At 43.1% G+C, this 22,959-nt stretch overlaps 1 protein-coding gene and 1 pseudogene across 2 annotated transcripts in view; both read left to right on the top strand.

Annotated features, from left to right (window-relative positions):
* CHN2 (chimerin 2) overlaps window positions 1-22,959 on the top strand; it is a 305,590-nt gene that overhangs the window by 165,301 nt on the left and 117,330 nt on the right. For both annotated transcript variants that reach the window (XM_043589173.1, XM_043589172.1), the window contains exon 3: window positions 1,760-1,815. In XM_043589173.1, the coding sequence (XP_043445108.1) occupies window positions 1,760-1,815 (56 nt within the window). The remainder of the gene's footprint in view (window positions 1-1,759; window positions 1,816-22,959) is intronic.
* Window positions 5,825-6,029, top strand: LOC122488880 (annotated as a pseudogene).

Genomic DNA, 22,959 nt, shown 5'->3' on the forward strand with positions numbered 1-22,959 from the left:
CTGTCTCTATCTGCCATACATGGGTACAGTTGTCCTTAAGTGACACAGGCACTGTCATTAGCCTGGGCAACTCAGCTTGGCAACGTGGCACGTTAAAACGTCTATACGAGGGGTGCCTGGGTGGCGCAGTCGGTTAAGCGTCCGACTTCAGCCAGGTCACGATCTCGCGGTCCGTGGGTTCGAGCCCCGCGTCAGGCTCTGGGCTGATGGCTCGGAGCCTGGAGCCTGTTTCCGATTCTGTGTCTCCCTCTCTCTCTGCTCCTCCCCCGTTCATGCTCTGTCTCTCTCTGTCCCCAAAATAAATTAAAAAACGTTGGGAAAAAAAACGTCTATACGAGGGTTAGATAGTTTCTTCTTTGTGCAAAAGCTGGGCAGTCTACACTTAATTAGGTAAGAAAATAACCACGTGGAGCTGCAGGCATTGAGAAGCCATAATTACAGAATATATCCCATCATCTCCATCGCTGTTTCCACATGACCATCTGCATCTCAGTTAAAATTTCTTTTTTTATTTTGAGACCTAAGAATAGATCAGAACTTTTTGCTTATCTTACTACATTTTCTAGAAACAGTTTACGTGACTGAGTTGTAACTTTTCATACATTTATATGGTCTAAAATTAATTCTTCCTTTTGCAAGATTCTCAGGATAATATCAGCTTGGCTTTCAAAGAGGTAGAGCTCATAGGTACCTGCATAGGGTAGTTTCCCTCTTTTTTTCTTTTGTCTTTTTTTTTTTTAATGTTTGTTTATTTGAGAGAGAGAGAGAGCAAGAGAGAGCGCACAAGTCGGGGAAGGGCAGAGAGAGAGGGAGAGAGAGAGAGAGAGAGAGAGAGAGAATCCCAAACAATCTCTGAGCTGTCGGTGCAGAGGACGATGCAGGGCTTGATCTAATGAGCCACGACATCATGACCCGAGCCGAAATCAAGGGTCTAATACTTAACTAACTGAGCTGCCCAGGCACCTGGGGTAGTTTCCTTCCAAGAAAAATAACCAGACTAGCTGAACAGCAGAAAATCACTCATTGTAATCAGAAAAATCATGGATAATAGGCTGATAAATTTTATTTTTATATACAAACCTGCTTTCCTCCACACTCAAGCCTGAAAGGCTGTCTTTGAAGCAAGATAGAAGAGGGTTACTATTTCTTAAGATATTGAGGGACCCAAGAAAGAGAAATGACAATGGGTGGGAATTAGTCATGTAGATGAGAATCCCTGGTGATGGGTGGGCCAAGAATGGCACTCATGAAAAGAGAAAGGACTTGGGGTTTTACCCACTCACAGAATCAGTGGTGTCTTTGTACATATCTGTGACATTTCAGAGAATAACACTCCTCTGCTAATGCCAGTCCTTCCCCGATGTGTCAGGAGACATCATGGAAATTCAGGAATCCTATTATGTGATCTTGCTGCTTAGATACTCAAAAGTAGAATTCCATTCTTAAAATAGAAGAATTTTACTCCTACCTTCCAAGAAAGCCATAAAATGAACAATGCCAGTCACAATTATGAAACTAAATTGGCCTTGTAAAAGAATAAAAAAATCAATTTTGCCAGTTTACATCCATGGTAACTCATTTCCATATAAATGATCCGACTTTATTCCGTCTAAAAATGTGCCTGTATCCTTTTTGTTTTATTTTTTGTTTGAAATATTTGCAGTTCTTGAGATATACTTAGGTGGAACTATTTGAAGGCATTTTGGTATGTGTTGTAGTTTTCTAATTATAATTATCTTTTTTTTTTTTTTTTTGGCAGTATATCAGTTACAGCAAGAGGCCCCTCGTCCCAAGAGGATCATTTGTCCTGGGGAGGTCAGTACTCAGCTATTTCCAACACACCTTGTTAAATATGATGAATTGTCAGCACTATGTTGACATAGGAGGGCTTTCCGGTTTCCTGGGAGTTGATTTACATTACTGTTTGTTAAAGCGTCACCAAATTTAACACCTAAGTAATCTATATTTTGAAATCGGGTGTTATTTGAAAAATATTCACGAACTAATTTGAAATCAGAGGTCTTGTGTTTTTCACCATTGCAGAGGCAAATTAAGCCTCCATTTTTAAAACCCCCAAGACGTGTGTTTTGGTGTTTTCCTTGCTGTTTTGATTCTTTTATCATTTTTTATTATGGAACGCTTCCAACAGAGAAAACACAGAGAATAATAAATATCTAGGTCCCCTCAACACTCATATTTAACAAACCTTTATGCTCTGTCCCATTTACTTGACGTTAAAAAAAAGTCCCTACAAGAAAAGTGACTGTTTTTATTCTTGGAGATAAGCTTAAAAATGTATCAACTCATAAAAATGCTCACCGCCCAGAGAACTATCCCCAGGCCTCCTTCACTTCTCTTATCGTCTGGGATGCCAGCAAGATTGAAAGGCAGGGCGAAGGTTCTATTTCCTAGTTTTATACTGGCACCAGTTTCTGTAATAGTCAAACTAATATCCTTCACCCAGAGGTCCATGGGTCTTTGCTTATTTTTGATATTATGACTTAGATTAAATATACAGTAGCAGATGCCGCTTAAAGTGTCCCATCTGCCTTATTGGCAGGAAAAGGCTCCCATTCCAACACCCTTGAGATTCATCCTTGAACATCAGTGCTTTCTGGCTACAAGACTGACGGGATCTGGTTTTGAACCTGTCTCAAAGACTTCGGTCCGTAGATATCCACACCCAGAGCTGACTTATCACTAGTTATTGAATGTTTCTACATAAAATTTTACTTCTGTGGGATACTGAAATTCATCAACTGATTGTGTCCTGTCATCAACCCTGATGACTTTTGTCCTTTTGTTGTTCAACGATAAAGGAGAATAAGATAAGGAATAAGAAAGGAATCGGGTAAGTACAAAATATTTAATGAGATGCTTGGAATAGAGTGGGGAGACAAGTAAGACACAAACTATTAAAAATTCCTCCGATCCTACTTTGCATTTAGTATTTCTCCAGCAGAAAAATCATAGCCCATGCAGGGAGCTAGAGGGATTCAGACGTCTCCATGAAAAGAATGCTTTGTAAAATTAGAACACAACTAAGGACTTTTCCTAGGGGTATCGAGAAGAAGTCTCTAGGCAAAGTTGCGTACCAGACCTTAAAATCTAAAGAGACTGTAAATGCTCATTTGTTCATTTATTCAACAAATATATGTGGAAAGCCCACTGTGTTCTGACTTTGATCTAGGTGTTGGGACAGCAAAGAACTTGGCTATCGATACTTGGCATGTCATATCAGAAGAGAACAAAATCATGATGTGTGTAATTAAAGATCTACTATTTTGCCTCTGCATATGTACGCACGTGTGTGGGTGCATGTGTGTGTGCACGTGTGAGAGGGAGCACACTTCTTTGCTTCTCAAAATCTTTGGAGCCGTGTCATTTGTCCTCTAAGCCAGGTGGATCGTTAGCAGTGGAGATGGGTAGACTCAGATTAGCTTCACAGCTCTTCCTAGGATTCAGCTGAAACTCTTTAGACGTCCAGCGGGGTCTTAAGGATCCACAAATCTCTTTAATGTTGCACTTGCGTCGGGAGGCAATGCCACAGACCTCTTGGCAAAGCAGAGCTGTGTGCCACAAGCCATGACCGTCTGCTGTCACTCAAGAACATAGCGCATGCGTGGCTTTTTTTTTTTTTTGTCCTCTCGTCTGTCTTTTGAACCAACTTTTCACCTCCCGACCTTTGTCAGTTTAATTCATTAATAACTTACCTGGTGGATGCTGGACTCATAGCTTGCTTGCCTCTAGAAATTCCACATCCCATTTCTACCATGAAACCTCGCCTGAAATGGATATTCATCAGCTCCATTTCCTCGGCAGGCAGCCTGGGGCCCGTGCAGCCAGCCAGGTGTCCGGCGGTAAAGGGTCGCGTGTTGCTGGCAGAGCAGGTGCTGCTTGGAGGGACAATGCCAACTGGAGCGGCTTCGGCTCCCTTGGTCCTCCGGTGCGACAGGAGCTGCAGATCGTTCCTGCCCACGTTGCTTGGCGTCCTGGGACGTGGCCTCCTTCAAGTGAAGGCACGGCCTCCTCTTGGATGCTGTGAAACCGCTGCCTCTGCTACAGGCAGCGTGTGAGCAAATGTCTCTTTGGCCCGTGCCGCACCTGCATGCTCAGGGGACATGCCTAATGAAGTCAGAAAGCCTTCAGTTAGAGTATGCGGCCAGAGAGACTGACGCTTTATTAGCACATTTACCTAACGCCGTAAGGGCTATTTTGAACCGTGAGTTACGATTTTTTTGTCTTTGCCACCTCACCCCTTAGCCAGCTATTAAGAGGCCACGTTTTCCTTCTATATACAGTCCAGCCGCCCTCCTTCTTAGTCTTCAGCCTGTCTGCTCCCAGCCACCATGTCCCCGGCAAGCCTGCCCCGCTGTGTTACTCCAGCATACCCCGTTTCTTTTGTCTCTCTGGTGGCTCGTATCTTCCCGGGCCAGGGGCTCCTCTCAGGTTAGGCTCGTCCTGCTGAATACGATGAGGACTCGCGTGAGAGCACCGGCGGGGTCTGTAGTCACGCAGATACGGAACACGGTTGCTCAAGGGTAAAGACACAGGCCAGCGTGACTTGAACGCTTGCTGGCCGTCAACAGATACCAGCCCCCTAACAGACTTTGCTGGGGACCTAGATGAGTCGAGGGGACCACCGGATTCAGCAGGCAAAATCCAGGGAGCTTTGGGAATGCAGGCAGAGGACCCCAGCTACAGAGTCAGCTGGCCTTGCTTTGGATTCGTGCTGTGCCACTTTCTGACTAACTAGAGTCACGCACTTACTTCCTCAGGGAGATGAAGGTCTACTCTACTCCAAGGGCCAATATCTCCTTGGCAGGGTGCTATAAACGGGATATATGTGGTAAGTGTCTAGAATAGGGCTTGGCACATAATAAGTACTCAGTGTTCCCGATTCAAGGCAGATTCAGAAACCTGTGAAGAAGAGGTTCGGACGCGGTCATTAGGGACAGAGTCAGAGCGATGACCGTGTTCTCTGCATGGGAGAGTCCAAAAGACAGGGATCAAGAACAAAGCAAGATGCCTGGATCAGGAATTCAAAACCACCAGGACAAAAGATACCGAGGATGAGGAACAGAGGGTGTAAGCAGCGAGGGAAATGACGGTTCCCTGCTTTCTCGAGATTCATCGCTGTGAATACGTATTTATCGAGTAGCCACCGCACTTGGCCCTCTACTAACATTTCCTGAGTGCTCCTGGCCAGGAGATTCAAAACATCTTCTTGTATGCAAAATTCTCTCGCCCTTTCCCACCATTATCTATCGGTCATTTTGAAAGCAGTTCATTGATTACCAAATAGGTGCCTGGGTGGTCAGGAAGGAACTGTGAATGTTGACTCCCAAATGTGTACCTCTAACTAAGACTTCTCCCTGGGCCCCCAAACACCTTGTTCCATCTGTCTGCTTGACCTCCTCAAGGAGATGTCCCACCGGCCACCTGTAGTCTAGAGAATTCAAAAGAGAACTGACCCCTCTCCGCCCCGAGACCTAGACTCCTTTCTTCCCACCCTCATCTCTCTCTCTCTCTCTCTCTCTCTCCATTCACCAAACAGGATCCCAGATCATAATTATTAAATATAAAATCGAACAGCTTCAACGGCTTCCCGTCACTCTTAAAATGAAAGCAGGACTCCTTGCTATGCCTGTGGGCCGTGGTGGGGCTCCTGGACGGGTCACCTCCCTGCCTACACCATTCTCCTCGGAGCGCACCGCCCTGCCGCCCGGCTAGCCTCTGCTCCCCTCCATCAAGCCAACCACAACATTGCAACTACAGGATCTTCAGATCCGCCCTTTGCCTGGAATTTTCCAGTGTTCTCTGCATGTCCAGGTTTCAGATCAGAGTTCAGCTAATAACAGAAGCCTTCCCCGAACCCCATGAAAATTAACACCTCTCCATCGCAGTGTTCTCTCCTGAGCTTCGTGAAGGTGGCTCTAGGTGTTGCTTCGGCAACTGCTTATTGCCACTGGTGATTGTTCTTCTCCTCCTTTGGGGGAGTAAGAGGGAGAGGACACAGGCTGAGTGGTTCAAAAAAAAAAAAAAAAGGGACTGCCCCAACCATCAGATCTCCTTGGTCGTATCACCCCGTTTATTTTGTTTGTAGCCCTTGATACGCTAATATACTTTCTCTTGTACTTGTCTGCTTGCCACTTCTACGTCTCCCTCCAGGAAAATACATGCTCCAGAGAGTTCATTGGTCTTCATTGCGTGGACTTCCCTAGCATTGAAGCCAGCGCCAAGCTGCAGTGGGCAATCAGTAAATATATGGTAAAATGGTGGGGAAAAATGGAGACCACTAACATAAGGAATTTGGAATTCTCAAACTATTACTAATAGCATATCAGATTTACCCAATGCTGTTATTAGGGTAGTGACTTGGACTTTTGGCAGATGTTAAGGTTCTTAAACACAGACTAATATTTTTTTTTCCTGGAATATTCTAAATTTCTTTTGGCCTTTCCAAAAGGCCAACACGTCAAGATTTACTTGCATGACTAATTGAAAGTCAAGCTCTGCTAGAATTACCTAAAGAATATACAAGAAGTAGAAATTCTTTTGTGACTAAGTGATTTGGTGTCATTTGTCTTTTTGAAATTGCTGGCGTGAGTAGGGAATCATAAAAAGCAATTTCCAAAAAGGGAAATAAAACTGCGTACTATTACTTCAAATTGTTCTCCCCTCTGTGCAGCTTTACTTTCTCCCTCTCTTGCCGTAGAATAATATATTTTGGAAAGTTTCTTTTTTTTTTGAATGCAAAAGTGAGTTGTAGAACTGAGGTTTCTAGCATTCATGACCAGAACCAGCTTTTTTTCCTTGATCGGCCAAGTATAGATGATAATGACCAAGCTCAAATTGCGATAACACCTGATTTTACCTGCTAGTGAATTGTATTCACTTTGTAAATATCACTTTAAATGCCCCATTTTCTCTAGTTTGGGGTGTCCCTAAATATCTGCCCATTTCACTTTCTTGTACCTTTATTTGTCAAAATTGTTCTTTTCAATCTACAAAAGCGTTTCACTTTCTCATTATGCTTTTAAAATTTTGATTCACCATACCTGGGCTTTACAGTCTTATAGTCTTGTAGCTTGAGGCATTTATCTTGTCTTAGTCGTATCTGGAAGATCTTAACAAGCCATATTGATTGACCATGTCATTCTCAACTAACGCAGTCCATTTAGAATCTGATTTAAAGTAAACTCAGGAGGTTTTCTACTATTCTACAATCCTCCCCCTTTTCTGATTTTACTCATTGAAAATAAATGTTTTTAAACATATGTGCATTTGGGGGAACATTAAAACTCTTACTCAAGACATTTAGACAAGGTACGTCTCTAACATAATGAGATTGATTCTGCAAGCCGCAAACAAAAATCAATCCCATTACCTTTTAATTGGCTTAATGTGTAGTGATCAGAAAGCTGTTTCTTCCCTGGTAAGAAATATTTCTGTTCTTCTCATCCTAGACTTTCTCCATTGGTCTCCTTTTTTTCCCCTTCATATTGACGCAACCTAGAATAAAGGGCATTTTTCATCCTTGTTTCTCCTAAGCTTTTAGTTCACTCTGTAATGCAGTCAGGCTCTTTTCTTGATATGATTCCATCTTGAGTTTGACTTGCTTCGGTTACAGACCGACCTACTGCAGTAAAGGGGCAAAGCTTTTCAATAAAACCAATGTGAGGGGCGCCTGGGTGGTGCAGTTGGTTGAGCGTCCGACTTCAGCTCAGGTCACAGTTGATGATTTCAAGTTGATGATCTCGCAGTTGATGATTTCAAGCCCCGCATCGGGCTCTGTGCTGAGGGCTCAGAGCCTGGAGCCTCCTTCAGATTCTGTGTCTCCCTCTCTCTCCGCCCTGCCCCTGCTCATGCTCTGTCTCAAAAATAAATAAAATATTTTTTAAAAAATGTTAGAAAAAATTTTAGGTGAGTTTTATTTTTTCTAAATACATAACCAAAAATTTGGGGCTTTTTTTTTTTTTTTAAAGTTCTTATTGACAAGCACTGCCATCTACCAAAATACATAACCCTCCAAAAAAGAAGTCACTCTCTTTAGACTACTTTGAACTGCTTCTAATGTAATGCAGACCCTGCGTGTTTGGACCTATAAATATTTAGTCATTTGCAAGGTGATATCACAAACAGAGGATAAGGGACTCCTGCTACAGAATGCAGAGGCTCAGGGGCTCCGAGCCAAGAGGACAGGTGGGCTGGACTGGAGACAGCCATCAAAGAACAGTATCTATGCCGAAGCATAAATTGAGGCAAAGGCGGAAGGTCTCTTCTTAAAACCAAACGAGGAAGGTAAAGGGGAGATTAAACAGTGATTGATAATAAAGTAGCATTTCTTGAGAAGCTCCCTTGATCTCTCCGGGTGATTTTTTTTTTTAATATTTAAAAAAAAATTTTTTTTTTTTTATTATTTTTTTTTTTTAATTTTTTTTTTTTCAACGTTTATTTATTTTTGGGACAGAGAGAGACAGAGCATGAACGGGGGAGGGGCAGAGAGAGAGGGAGACACAGAATCGGAAACAGGCTCCAGGCTCTGAGCCATCAGCCCAGAGCCTGACGCGGGGCTCGAACTCACGGACGGTGAGATCGTGACCTGGCTGAAGTCGGACGCTTAACCGACTGCGCCACCCAGGCGCCCTAAAAAAAATTTTTTTTAGTATTTATTTATTTTTGAGAGAGAGAGACAGAGCATGAACAGGGGAGGGGCAGAGAGAGAGGGAGACACAAAATTGGAAGCAGGCTCCAGGCTCCGAGCCATCGGCCCAGAGCCCGACACGGGGCTCGAACTCACGGACCAGGAGATCATCACCTGAGCTGAAGTCGGACGCTTAACCAACTGAGCCACCCAGGCGCCCCTCTCCAGGTGATTTTTATTTCTGAGAGTCAAACTTGAACGTGTGTATTCCTTGATGCGATTACTTGAGACGACCTTGTGTAATTAGTTGTTTTAGGAAAACAGAACAGCTGATAGCGTCATGGGGTACAACACATGCTCTGTTACCCTTACCTAACCCGTGACAGCCGTTAAGAACCCAAGATACGTCACTTGTTGATGAGAGATGGGAGGGGGGCGGGCCAGACTGCAGCGGAGTGGTTATGATGCCAAAGTGCTAGATTTCGTAGGGCCAACCTTACACACCCGAACAGGAAGTAGATGTCTCGCCTCCTCAGTAGCTGGTGCCCAGTGTGCCTGCTTTGTGACTCAGAGGTCAGGTCCCGCAAGAGTTCCGTTGTGGCCAGGGTTATCCAAGAAGGAGAGCGGGTACAAAGCACTGAGTGCCCCAGTAAGGTTTTACAGACAAGCTTTGCATTTACTCACCTGGTTAAACGTTAACTGAGAAATAATGCTGAGGAAAGTGAAGCCACACTTGGCCCTGGGCAAGCCTAATCTCCTCAGGGAGTGTGGCCCGGCTGGCCAAGCAGTGAGACGTTTGAAAACAGGTCTGTAACCATGACTCTCCTTGCTGTCAGAAAAATATGGGTGGTATGGTTTCAGACCATCCCTATTTTAAATGGTCCTCCCTTGGGGCGCCTGGGTGGCACAGTCAGTTAAGCGTCCGACTTCAGCCAGGTCACGATCTCGCGGCCCGTGAGTTCGAGCCCCGCGTCGGGCTCTGGGCTGATGGCTCAGAGCCTGGAGCCTGTTTCCGATTCTGTGTCTCCCTCTCTCTCTGCCCCTCCCCCGTTCATGCTCTGTCTCTCTCTGTCCCAAAAATAAATAAATGTTGAAAAAAAAAATTTAATAAAAGGTCCTCCCTCAATGATGTTGCCCATTTATTTACTTCTTGTCCGTCTTTTCATTGCAAGCGATAGAAGGAACACACTCAGAGTGCCTGCTGTGCCCGGAGCACTGGGTTCGAGTTTTACCCGTGTTATTCCTCACAGCAGTCCCATGGGGATTGTTACCCCGTCTCACTTTACAACAGGAAATGAGACAAACAGCGCAGGAGGGACAGAGTCTGAATCAAACCCAGACCAAACCTAGGACTGGGCTTCTAACCCGGTGATTCGCCACTGTGGTCCCAGGGCCAGTGGCTCCAGCATCACCTGGGAACTTTCAGAAGTGCGGATTCCCTGGCCCACCCCAGACCGGCTGAATCACAAACTTGAAGACAGGGCCCAGCAATCTGTGTTTTAACGAACGCTGATGTCGTCTTGACACGCGCTCGAGTGTGAGTGTTCTCCTTCCCTCTGATTTCTTTGTCCTCCTCCCTTCCCTGCACTCTAAGATAGAAGCCTCAGGATGCCTGTCCCCTCATGATGCTTCCTGTTTGGCTTGCACTGTGCTAGACTCCTCATGAACTTCGAAGTAGATGCCAAGTCACCCCGTAGCCTTCTGTTTTTCATCCGGATGTGCTTCCTCCTGGATGTTATTTCCCACCCTTTAAAAATATTTTGCTTTTGCCTTTCTTTGCTATGTCTAGCTTTTCCGTACCTGGAATGTTGCAGAGGCCAAATATGAATCCTTGTATGAGTATGGTCAAGTACTTAATTTAGCCTGCTTTCCTATTCCCACCCCACTGCCCGGTTTGTTATACTTCTTACTGTTAGGTTTGTATTACAGGCAAAAATATTTAGAAGCACCTGGGTGACTCAGTCAGCTAAGCATCCGGCTTCAGCTCAGGTCATGATCTCACGGTTCGTGGGTTCAAGCCCCACATCGGGTTCTATGCTGACAGCTCGGAGCCTGGAGCTTGCTTTGGATTCTGTGTCTCCCTCTTTCTCTGCTCCTCCCCTGCTCATGCTCTCTCTCTGTCTCTCAAAAACTAAACGTTAAAAATTTTTAAAAATATTTAAGTCCCATTCTAAGATGCTTCATATTCATGTGTGTTCATATTCTGTTATGTACTATTATGAGTTCCAGCTCTTTTTTAGATGTTTTCCTTATCTTGAGGAATATGTACAAATCTTTGATAATGTGCTCTTTCTTTTAATGGCCATTTGCGTTAATAAAAATACCAAATCCATTATCATTACGTCAGGAATACTTTGAATTATATTATTCTGTTTCTGTATCCCAAGACGGTAGTCTCTCCATTCAGTGGATCGTCTGTGTGCCTAATGAGCATTTCTCAATTCGGGTTTGTAGAGGACTAATTTGCTAATGAAAGTCAGTCCAGCACTGGTACTCTCCTGGCTCCACCTCCTTGCCTCAATCTACCCCTCCCCTCATCGTCTCCAGGCTGACGCTGAGCCATTGGTAATCAATCACCTTTGGCTGTGTTCTTTAACAAATCATAGTCTCACTTGACATTAGCTCTAAATACACAGCATCCCCCTGTCTTGCTGGACAGAATAGCGAGCTTTACTTTAGCGGTGGTATCTCTTCCCTCCTCCTTATTTACATAGTCAGTGTCATCTCCCCGTTCACTGTGGAAGGAAATTGAAGAGCCTTGGTGGAGCTGAACAAAGGCATATTGGTTGCCATCCAGCACCTTGTGTCCTTCTAGGTAATGACACATCGATTGTTCGATGAATTGTTCTCGTATCTCCCTGAGTATTTCGACCAAGTCTGTAATTACGCTTTTCTGGTCTGTCCCTTTGCTCTTGCTGTAGCCCTCAGGGTTCCATGACTTCTCAAAGACCATGCTTAATGATGCTTCAGCAATACCTTTCAATTCAGGGACGCAGATCAGACCCCTTAGTGTTTTAGTCTTCTGAGTTGTTTAACTGAATAATTGAACCATTTTCTGCCTTAGCTCTTTTTGATTTTAAGTTGGCATCAGTCTCTCATAGATTAAAAATTAATGATTCTCTCTTCCCAGTACAGAAGAGTTGGAAGGGCACAAATACAAAGAGATGATCTGACCCACCATTAAACACAAAGGCCTTTGAGCCACTGGCAAGCTCGGAGTTTTGAGCTAACTGTAAGTTGTTCTGACACCGAGTTTGAAGAATGGAGTTTAAAGAATGTTAATTGGTTAGTGTAGCATTGGCATTAGCAAACAATAGCCTGTCGACTGTTTTGGTAAATAAAGGTTTTTTTTGAACATTTTTTTTTCAACGTTTATTTATTTTTGGGACAGAGAGAGACAGAGCATGAACGGGGGAGGGGCCGAGAGAGAGGGAGACACAGAATCGGAAACAGGCTCCAGGCTCTGAGCCATCAGCCCAGAGCCTGACACGGGGCTCGAACTCACGGACCGCGAGATCGTGACCTGGCTGAAGTCGGACGCCTAACCGACTGCGCCACCCAGGCGCCCCAATAAAGTTTTAATAGAACACAGCAATGCTCATTCCTTTCCATATTGTCTATGGCTACTTTCATGCTTCTATGACTAGTTGAGTACTTGAAACTGAGGCTAGATGGTTCTCAAAGCCTAAAGTACTTACCATCTAGCCTTGCCAGGAAACATTTGTCAGCCCTTGGTCTTACACCAAAAGTAACTTGAAGAGTGAGTTAATAGATACAAAGCCCTTAACAGTGTCTGGCATTCATATATGGGAAGAATTGGTCTTTAATTTCTACCATCTCCCGAGCACTATACAGATGTTAGCAAAAAAGAGGGAATTTGAGTCCTGTTATTTGGGATGAATTTGATCCTGAGCCATTTTAAGAAACGTTTTGGCCTTCATATTTAACACGTGTAAATTGATAGACAAGGCCAAGGCAGAGACAATAAGCAGGTATTCTTTTACCAGCTTTCTCATGGCCACTTTTTTCCCCCCGTCAAGAAATGGGAGCCTGTTAGAAAAGGGGGCACGCTCCATAAGCAGGAAATTAAAGAGGTGTGTGGATTCTGTTGATCTCAGAATACTACCCGAACATGTCAACTAAATTCGCTTTCTTTAATTCCAAGAATAACGCTGGTATTACCCTCCTATGAAGAGTTTATGTGTTACTGATTCTGATTGATGATTTACGTGTTGACGCATTTGGGGTAAAGAGTGCTATGTCTGCAACTTACTATGAAATTCAGCCCCTAAAAATGTTGAATTAGTGGGCGGAGAGAGGGAAGAATGAATAGTTATGTCATAAAGCAAGTATAGCAAATATTATAAAATCTAGGTGGTGTGTATATGAGCGTTTGCTGTAAAAGGCTTTCAGTTTCTCTGTATGTATGAGCATGTTCATAATAAAAGGTCAAGAAGAAAAAACAAAGATGGTCTGTACGAGAAGAGCAGGGGCAGGATGTGCTTCGGCTCAGGGAACAAAAACAATCTCTTGGGTGCACAGCCCTGAACAGCAGGAGAGTGTCTCATGTCAGAGCTGCTGGAGGACCATAAAGCTAGCTCAGGAATTTTTAACGTGGACTAATTTGTCAGGAAAAGGATTCAAAAGCAAGGACAATTATTAATAAGGCACTTTCACTCTTATTTATTACCATGTTGGGAATTATTTTAGGGGGATCGCCTGTTTCAGAAATGCTAAAGTAGGTAATTTTTTAAAATAATAGGGAACAGGCTTCTGGATTTTATGGCATCATCACCGTATAGACAAATGAATACTAGAGCTGAAATCAGGGACTGGGTTTCAACCCTAAATCTGCTGTTGGCCCTGGGTAGGACTGTGACCAAGCTAATTTACCACTCCGAAGGGCAGCTTTCTTATCTATAAGAAGGAGCCAAAGATAGATATTCCACCTCCCTGTAGGAAGAACAAATGTTAAAAGCATTCTGAAGGCCACAGTGATCTCGCCAGACAATGAGTTCTCAATTGGGGTCTTATTGACTCCAAGGGGAAGGGGGGAACATCAGTTCTTAAGGGGACACAGTCTTTTTCAATGTGTAAAGCACAGATGCATATATAGAGCATAAACAGATATACAGTCTATCTGTAGTATTAAAATTTCATTTGGGAGAGATGATTAGGAAGAAAAAAGCATGTAAAATGGCTCCAAAGAAAGATTATAATGCAGAAAAGATTGAGAACCTTTCACTAGACAATCTTTCATTTCTATCACCTCCCAAGTTCTGGCTGCCTTTCTTTTTCTTTAGGTAGATTAATTCTATTCATCGGTTGGAACACATGCATTTGAATACTTACACCGAATACTTATATTTAAATACTCTTACGTTTCTAGAAGGAGGGAGAAAAAAAGGAGAAGAAAGAGAATGATGGGTGTTCTTTGCCCTTTCCAAAGTATGTACAGGACCACTTAACCCAAATGCTATTCAGCTTTGAAGGAAAGAATTTACTAACAAGAATGAAGAATTAAATGGGTATACTCACCCAATCTTTTTCCCCCTAGAAATTTAATAGCAGCATTGAGTTTTCCCTTGATTCGATTCAGTTCTATTGGGTACTTCAAGCTTTTTTGAACCTAAGAGCTATTGGGAGAATTTAAAAAGAGTTCCAAGGAGAATAATGAAGATGAATTAAGGATTGGAAATAGGATCTATTAGAAAAAGTTAGAAGAACAAGAATTATTTAGTGGAAGAACAAGCAATCAGGTGACCGGAGATGGCTTTTAGGAAACCTTATCCTATAGAGAATAGTCTCAGGTTCTCATCTGCACCAAAGACCAATGGAGGGGAAGATGTATTTTGATGCAAGAAGAATATGAGATTAGATATTAACATAAAATTTCTATCTATGCTAAAGTCCCGAATTTTGTTTCTCTTTTATGGGGTTTTTAAAAATATGATGCCTGTCTGTAGGAAGTATCAGGAGGCTGGACAGATGGACCCATCGTGTTTGATTCTCCTGCGCTGGTGGGAGGCCAGCCAGTCTGGCCAATATGGCTGACCTCCATGGGGTTTGGCTTGATGGGAGGAAAGAGCCATTTTATGTGGAGCTGTGGCTTCAGGATGCCAAAGGATGAATAGCAAGCCCTAGCCAACAGTGTCAGGGCAGAGTCAGAGCAGTATACCTAATTGGGTTGTCCACACAAGGAGGGATCAAGGTGGGTGTTGGGGGCCAACACAGGAAGCCAAGAAATGAGTGCCAGGGAAGATGTAGCAAGGAAGACTGGGTCAAAATGAGCTGCTGGGAAGATGCTCCGGGCCAATTGGAAAGGTGAGTGCTACCCATGGCTAGACTTTTGGGTGTTCTGGGAAGCCTACAGTGAGAGTAGGATCAAAATCCACATAGACTGGGTAAAAATCCACGTAGAAGTCTGAGGAAGATATCGCAAGCTTGCGGGAAGGTATTCATTCTCTCCATGTTTTGGAACTGCTGCCCAAAGTTGTGCTTGCCAGTCCTGGGATGTGTCAGAACCCCCTGTGGAGCTTGGTAAACCTTACAGCTACCCTGGTTCCTGCCTTGGAGATTGGGATTTAATGGGAATATCACTTAGGATTCTGTTATGAGCAATAGAAATCAACTTTGGCTAAATTTTGGGAAAAGAAAGAAAAGATGGGAGACGGAGGGTAGTTGGAAGGATATGAATCAATTACCTTAGTGGGGAAAAAAAAAGCTGAACCAAGGGCTTTAGAAAGGGTTTGCAAAGCAGGACATCTCCAGGGATCCGGGAAGCAGGACTGATGCAGTTCTAGGCAATAGAGTGTGATGCTTTAGGGCCCAAGCTCCAGGATAATACAGTCTGCTTTTATTCTCTGTGCCTCAATTCACCCTTTGGAAATGGGCGTAATAGATCTTACCTCCTGGGTAGTCATGAGGATTGAACGGGTTAATATATATAAAGACAGTGCTTAGGACAATGCCTGGCACATTGCAAGTTCTTAATAACTATTAGCAATTATTACTATTTATAGCACAAGATATGCTGTTGGGTACCAGGACAACAGAGAAAGACAGATGCCTTTCCCTCAAAAAGCTTACTTCTAGAGGTCATAAAGCCAACAATCCCAATTCCACTAAAATTATGGCCCTAAATCAGGCCTTTAGTTCAGAGGGAGGAGAAGAAATAATACCTAAGCTGGTTTGAGGCAGTCAGGAAAGATTTTCCTGAGATGGCAGCATTTACCTCTTACTTACTTACTTATATTTTTTAAGTATTTACTTATTTTTGAGACAATGCGAGAGACAGAGTGCAAGCAGCAGAGGGGCAGACAGAGGGAGACACAGAATCCGAAGCAGGTTCCAGGCTCTGAGCTGTCGGCCCAGAGCCCGACGCGGGGCTCGAACTCACGAACCGTGAGATCATGACCCGAGCCAAAGTCAGACGCTTAACCGACTGAGTCACTCAGGCACCCCTATTTATGTATGTATTTCTATTGAACTGTAGTTACTATACTATGTTACATTAGTTTCAAGTGTCCAACATAGTGATTCAACAAGTTGATCCATTATGCTGTGTTCACCACAAATGTAGCTACCCCCTGTCACCATATCACACTGTTAAAATACCACTGATTATTCCCTCTGCTATACCTTTTATCTCTGTGATTTATTCATTTCATAACTAGAGGCCTGTATCTCCTACCCCCCCACACACCCATTTTGCCCATCCCTCCACCCTCCTGCTCTGGCGACGGCCGGTTTATTCTCTGTATTTATGGGTCTGTTTCTGCCTTCTGTTTGTTTGTTTATTCATTTGTTTTGTTGTTTAGATTCTACATGTAAGTGAAATCATATTGTGTCTTTCTCTGACTTATTTCACTTAGCAAAATACCCTCCAGGTCCATCCATATTGTCACGAATGGCAAGATCCCATTCTTTTTTATGACTGAGTAATATTCCGTTGTGTATATATAATATACATAACAAAAAAATAATAAGCATTGGTAAGGGTGTGGAGAAAAAGGAATTCTCGTCCGCTGTTGGTGGGAATGCAAGCTGGTACAGCCACTGTGGAAAACAGTATGGAGGTTCCTCAAAAAATTAAAACTAAAAAAAAAAAAAATTAAAACTAGAATTGCCATGTGACCCGGTAATTCCACGATTGGGTATTTCCCCAAAGAATACAAAACACTAATTCAAGAAGATACACGCACCCCTATGTTTATTGCAGCATTATTTACAATAGCCAAAATGGAAGCAAGCCAAGTGTCCATCAATAGATGAATGGATAAAGAAGAGGCAGTAGCTATACACAATGGAATATTACTCAGCCATAAAGAATGAAACCCTGCCATTTGCAACAACATGGGTGGACCTGGAGGGTATCATGCTAAGTGAAATAAGCAGAGAAAGACACATACCGTATGATTTCACTCATATGTGGAACTTAAACAAAGCAAGCGAAAAACCCAGACTCTAAATATAGGGGACCGATAGCTATCAGAGGCAGGTGGATGGTGACGTGGGTGAATTAGGTAAAGGGGATCAAGGGTACACTCATTGTGATGAGAGCACTGAGTAATGCATAGAATTGTCGAATCGCTATATTGTACACCTGACACTAATATAACACTGCATGTTAATTATACTTTAAATAAGTGAATTAACAAACAGACAATTTACCTCTTCTTTTTAAGTCATTGAGATTTTGCCAGGTTAAGGCATAGATGGGTCGGAGAGCAAGTATTAGAATTCCACGTGGAGGAAATCTCCGGTCCAAAGAATGACCACGATGTATGACTAACCCGGATGTGTTTCAGAAACTGTAGGTATCTCTGTGGTAGGGACATAAAGAATTGGGGAATAAGATGTTCAGGGCAAGAGTATGTGTGATGGTAGGGACATAGTCTGGATACACACGCAAGACCGTCCTAAGAAAATCCTGTATGCCATTCATTTATTCATTGAACAAGTATTTATCGAGCACCTACTCTGTGCCAGCTCTGTTCTAGGCTCTGGGGATAACAGTAATAAGCAAAACACAAAAGTTTCTGGCGTTGTGTAGTTGCCATTTGAAAGGGAAAGATTGGGGCGCCTGGGTGGCTCAGTCGGTTGAGCGTCCGACTTCGGCTCAGGTCACGATCTCGCGGTCCGTGAGTTCAAGCCCCGCGTCGGGCTCTGGGCTGATGGCTCAGAGCCTGGAGCCTGCTTCCGATTCTGTGTCTCCCTCTCTCTCTGCCCCTCCCCCGTTCATGCTTTGTCTCTCTCTGTCTCAAAAATAAATAAATGTTAAAAAAAATTTTTTTTGAAAGGGAAAGATTGGCCAAACACACACACACACACACACACACACACACACACACACACACACGATACATAGTATCTCAGATGATGACAAATGGCATGGAAAAAATAAGCCAAAAAGGAGACATCGGGTATGCCAAGGTAAAGAGGTACCACTTCTAAGTAGGGTGGTCTGGGAAGGATGCGCTGAGTGGTATAGGTTTCACTACTAGGCATCAGGGAGCCAATGAAAAATTTTAAGCAGAGAACTTGAGGAGATTTGCATTTTCTGACTTCAGATAGATTGGAAGGTGATACAAGTATAGACAGGAAAACCTATAAAAATATTAGTTCAGTGCTTTGGGTAACTAGACACTACAGTGGACGGGAAAGAAAGAGACGGCTTCAAGAGTAATTAAGGAATCACATACAATGGACAGGATTTAGAGGCGGAGTCCAAGTGGGATCGGGAGAGAGGAAGGAATCTGGGGTGGCAATTTCTGGCTTGGACACTAGGCGGATGATACTCTGGTGGTACCATTCAGAGGGATGAAGGGTAAAGGAGGTTGGCCATCAGATGTGATAGAACGTCTTCTGGTAACAGCTCACACAGGTCTCCGGAAAGGGCACTTTTAAGAGTTTAACGATTTGGAGGTCAACCTATCTATTTATGATAGCAGAATCAATGTTCTTCATGAGTGCGTCCCCTCTGTTGTCCCCTGGACAGTTTCCCTTGCTCTTGGTGTAAAAACAAAAGAATATGGAATTTGGCATCAATCAGATGTTGGTTTGGATCTCCTCCCCATGCTTGTGTGTGATCTTCAAGTAATGTAACCATACGGGCCTTCCTCTCCTCATCTGCAAAAAGGGAATATTAATTGCTGTGTAACTTGCCTTTTGGGAAAAGAGCAGCACACATACTGCAGGTGCCTTTTAAGTATTGGAGCCTCCTCTGCTCCTCCTGAGCCCTGCCCTTATCTGGATTCTAAGTCAGTGTCACTAGATCTGAACCTAGAGAAAACCAGAACCAGGAACAAAGGGCTGAGGTGCGAGGTGGGGTGTTTGAATGTGTGTGTGTCTGGGTGTTAGTTGCCCTTTCGTTATTTTCCAAATCCAAATATAACTAATTTGGGCAATTCGCCTTCTTCTTTCATTTATTTATTTTTAACTTTTTTAATGTTTGTTTATTTTTGAGAGAGACAGAGACAGAACGCGAGTGGGTTAGAGAGAGAGAGGGAGACACAGAATCCAAAGCAGGCTCCAGGCTCCGAGCTGTCAGCACAGAGCCCGACGCGGGGCTCGAACTCACGAGCTATGAGATCATGACCTGAGCCGAAGTCGGACGCACAACCGACTGAGCCACCCAGGAGCCCCACACCTTCTCCTTTTTTGAAGATGATTTTGTATGGTTGCTTCTGTAATGAAACCTAGGAAATCAGGACATCACTCAGGCACTGGACAGCCACTCAGGCAATGCTTCGGCTCCCCCGGGGCGGGAAGGTTCCTCTGCGACTGGGGGAGCCAGGTGTGGTGGAAATTTTGTTTCCAACCCAGTAATCAGAGCAGAGTTTCAAAACAACATGCTGTGAGGCATGAAATCCCATAGCAGTAAGGGATTTAAACATTAGTTCATATGTATGCATATCATGGATGGCTACTCCCAGTAATAACTTAAATTTTTCCTTTAGTGTTTTTCTTTTTTTTATATTTCAGATTGTTTACAATTTTTCCAAGCGAGGCAAGGGGATTTCCTTATTAAAGTTTTGACATGTTAGTCTGTTCAGTGTGGTAGTTACCTGAGCTATTTCCCTGAGTAGTTGGAAGTATGTCTGCCTTTTCTTAAAAGCTACTTTTATGAATTATTATTGTTCTCATAAACAAATATTTCCTTTTATTTTCCTTTTACTCTGTATTTAAAGTATTTATTGCTTGTTAGTATTTTGGTCCAAAAAAAAATTTTTTTTGAAAAACCTTTCTTGGGCATGCACAAGAGGACAAAATCCTTTTTTTGTCTAAAAGAGGGTTTCTCAGGGGCGCCTGGGTGGCTCAGTTGGTTAAGCGTCCGACTTCGGCTCGGGTCATGATCTCACGGTCCGTGAGTTCGAGCCCCGCGTCGAACTTTGGATTGTGTGTCTCCCTCTGTCTCTGCCCCTCCCCTTTTCATGCTGTGTCTCTCTCTGTCTCAAAAATAAATAAAAACATTAAACAATTTAAAAATAATAAAATAAAAGAGGGTTTCTCAGCCTTGGCACCATAATATTTGGGGTGGGATAAATTCTTCGTTGTAGAGGGTCTGTCCTATGTGTTGCAGGATTTTACCAACATCCCTGGACTCTGCCCCACTATAGTCCAGTAGCACCCTCCCCTCATGACAGTCAAAACTATCTCCAGACATCAGCAAATATCCGCCAGGAAAAAACACACCCCCCGGCCCTCCCAATTGAGACCCACTGGTCTAAGAAAATTCTTTTACTTCTTCTTTGTTCTAATATTATCACTGATTTTTAAATCACAATTCCGGGGAAAATCTGAAGGAAAAAAAAAAAAGGAGGCAGAAAACAAATCGAATGAGTTTGAGCGGCTCTGGTCCTGAGCACCTCTAATCTGATACACAGTGTCTGTCTATAAATTAGCAGAATATTTACACCAAGGTTACCAAAGTGCCTGATTTGTGTCTAACTTCTAGAACTTTGCAAAGCCGTTCGGTAACCTTTTAAGGAGGTTTATTACAGAAAGACTCACCAGTAGGTGTTTTTATAATATATTATAATCAAGACAGGAAAGAATTTACCCCATCGGTGTCCCCATTTGAATTTTGAAAGCTTTAAAGTAATGCCGTAAGGAAAAATAAGGCCTTAGGGGTATGTGGGTGGCTCAGTTGGTTAAGTGTCTGATTCTTGATTCCGGTGCAGGTCATGATCTCACATTTTGTGAGATCGAGCCCCGCCTCAGACTCTGCACTGACAGCTTGGAGCCTACTTGGGATTCTCTCTCCCTCTCTTTCTGCCCCTCCCCTGCTTGCTCTCCCTGTCTTTCTCTCTCTGTCTCTGCCTCTGTCTCTCTCTCTCTCTCGGTCTGTCTCTCTCTCAAAATAAATAAATAAACTTAAAAAAAAAGAGGAAAAATAAAGCCTTAGGTTCCAGATGAAAAGAAACAGGAGATTTTAAAGTTTCCTCAATTTTCATTCTATACTATGCACTTTGACTACAAGAAGATAAATTTCAGTACTTGCATTTTCTTTCTCTCCTTTTCAATAAAGAACTTTGATTTTTAATTAGAAGGGAATTATCTATATTTGTTTTTTTTTTTTCCTGGATAAAATTCCCTAATATCACCAATACGAATCCCCCCCCCCCCCGTCAAAGTCTTTTCTCCTGAACTCGATCTGTATCTCAGAAAATTCAGCAGTCTAACTGCCTGTGTAGGAGGCTGCTAAATTGGGTTTTAAAATTATTTCTATTAAGTAAAAACTTAACATATACCAGCTGCTGAGGGATTATAAAAGCTTTGTTTTTTCAATAATTGGAAACCTTGTTTACAGAGGACTCACGATATTCTTTAAATGTCTTTGTGTTGAATATAAAAGAACTTGTGTTTATCTAGGGCAATGATAATCTGACTATAAAGCAAACTCATTTAAGGATTAGGCTTCCTGTCTCTCACTATGCAGCTGTCACCCTCCTGTTCTCTCAAGCTTTGCAAAATGCTGAGAATTACTCCTTCAAATTAGAGGAGTAAATTGGAAACTAAACCAGGTAGCTTGGAATCCATAAAATTTGAAATCACAGGGGAACAGTCGAGAGACTCAAAATATCACGACACTATCCCCCCAAATTCTCATTTGTTACCTCGTTGACAGAATTCAGTTCATTCCAAAGAGATTTTAGAGTGTTCAGTCCTGGCAAAGAAAAGTTAAGGACAATTCAGATAATCTCGTATTTAACCCAGATGTAGAACTGTGTGATAGCCAACAAAGGCATCGGCATTGGTTCATGTCTACGCTGGAGAAGCTGGGAATCGCAGTAGTTAAAGGTGTCTGTGCTGGGTGTGGAGGCACTGACCTCAGTCGAGTTGTTTAGTCGCTGTCTGCAAAATAATAGCACTCACTTACCTCATAGGGCTGCTTGGGGACAGAAGTGAGATAAACACGTAGAACCCTCAGGACAGCTGCTGGCACAGAGTAGCCCCGCGACTACATGTGAACCGCTTACCACGATGTTCCGAGCCCCACAATTTCTTACACGCATTATCTCATCTGAGCTTTATTAAAATCGCACATTTTTATAACTCCGGCTTTATTGAAAATTGAGGGAAATGAGATACAAAGAAGTTTAATAACCTCCTCAGGGTCACACAGCAATTGAATTGACACCAGGGCTCTGCCTTCATAATCTTTGCCTCATTCTTTCTGCAAACATGTCATGAGTACGGGCATACTTTGCTCTCCAAATGCTCACTATCAGGCTATTTGCTATGGCAACTTAACAGAAAGTTTTAGCCAAAATCATTCTCCTGGCTAAAAGCCTGCTATAACAAGTTCTCACCTGCTACCATCAGATGAGAAGCGTGGCCCCATCTCAAACTTTAATGTGTATGCGAGTCCCCTTCGAAATGCAGATTCTGCACTTCTAACGAGCTCCGAGGTGATGCCAATGCTACGGGGTCCCCGGATCACGCTTGGAGTAGTGGCAGGGGAGCTAGAAGACGGAAGGGGGTTTCTCTCCTGTGTCACTGTTCTGATCGACCTTGTGTTCAAGCACATTGTATCCATAACTCTCTCCACTTTTTCCTGAGGGTTTAGCCCTTTGGTGTTTCTTTAGACCAGACACCTGGGGGCATTACCAATTCAGGTCTCATCCAGATATTTTTTTTTTTTTTAACAGTATCTGCTCAGTATAGGATAATGAGGATTCTCTTCTATTCAGCAGGGGACTGCACACAAATATACCTGTTAACTACGCCATTAAGGGTTAAACAATTATGTAATTGGGGGTTAAGTATTTTATACTAGGCAGAAATTCTTGGGACACCTGGGTGGC

This window comes from Prionailurus bengalensis, chromosome A2 (genome assembly GCF_016509475.1).
Source record: "Prionailurus bengalensis isolate Pbe53 chromosome A2, Fcat_Pben_1.1_paternal_pri, whole genome shotgun sequence".
Lineage (NCBI taxonomy): Eukaryota > Metazoa > Chordata > Mammalia > Carnivora > Felidae > Prionailurus > Prionailurus bengalensis.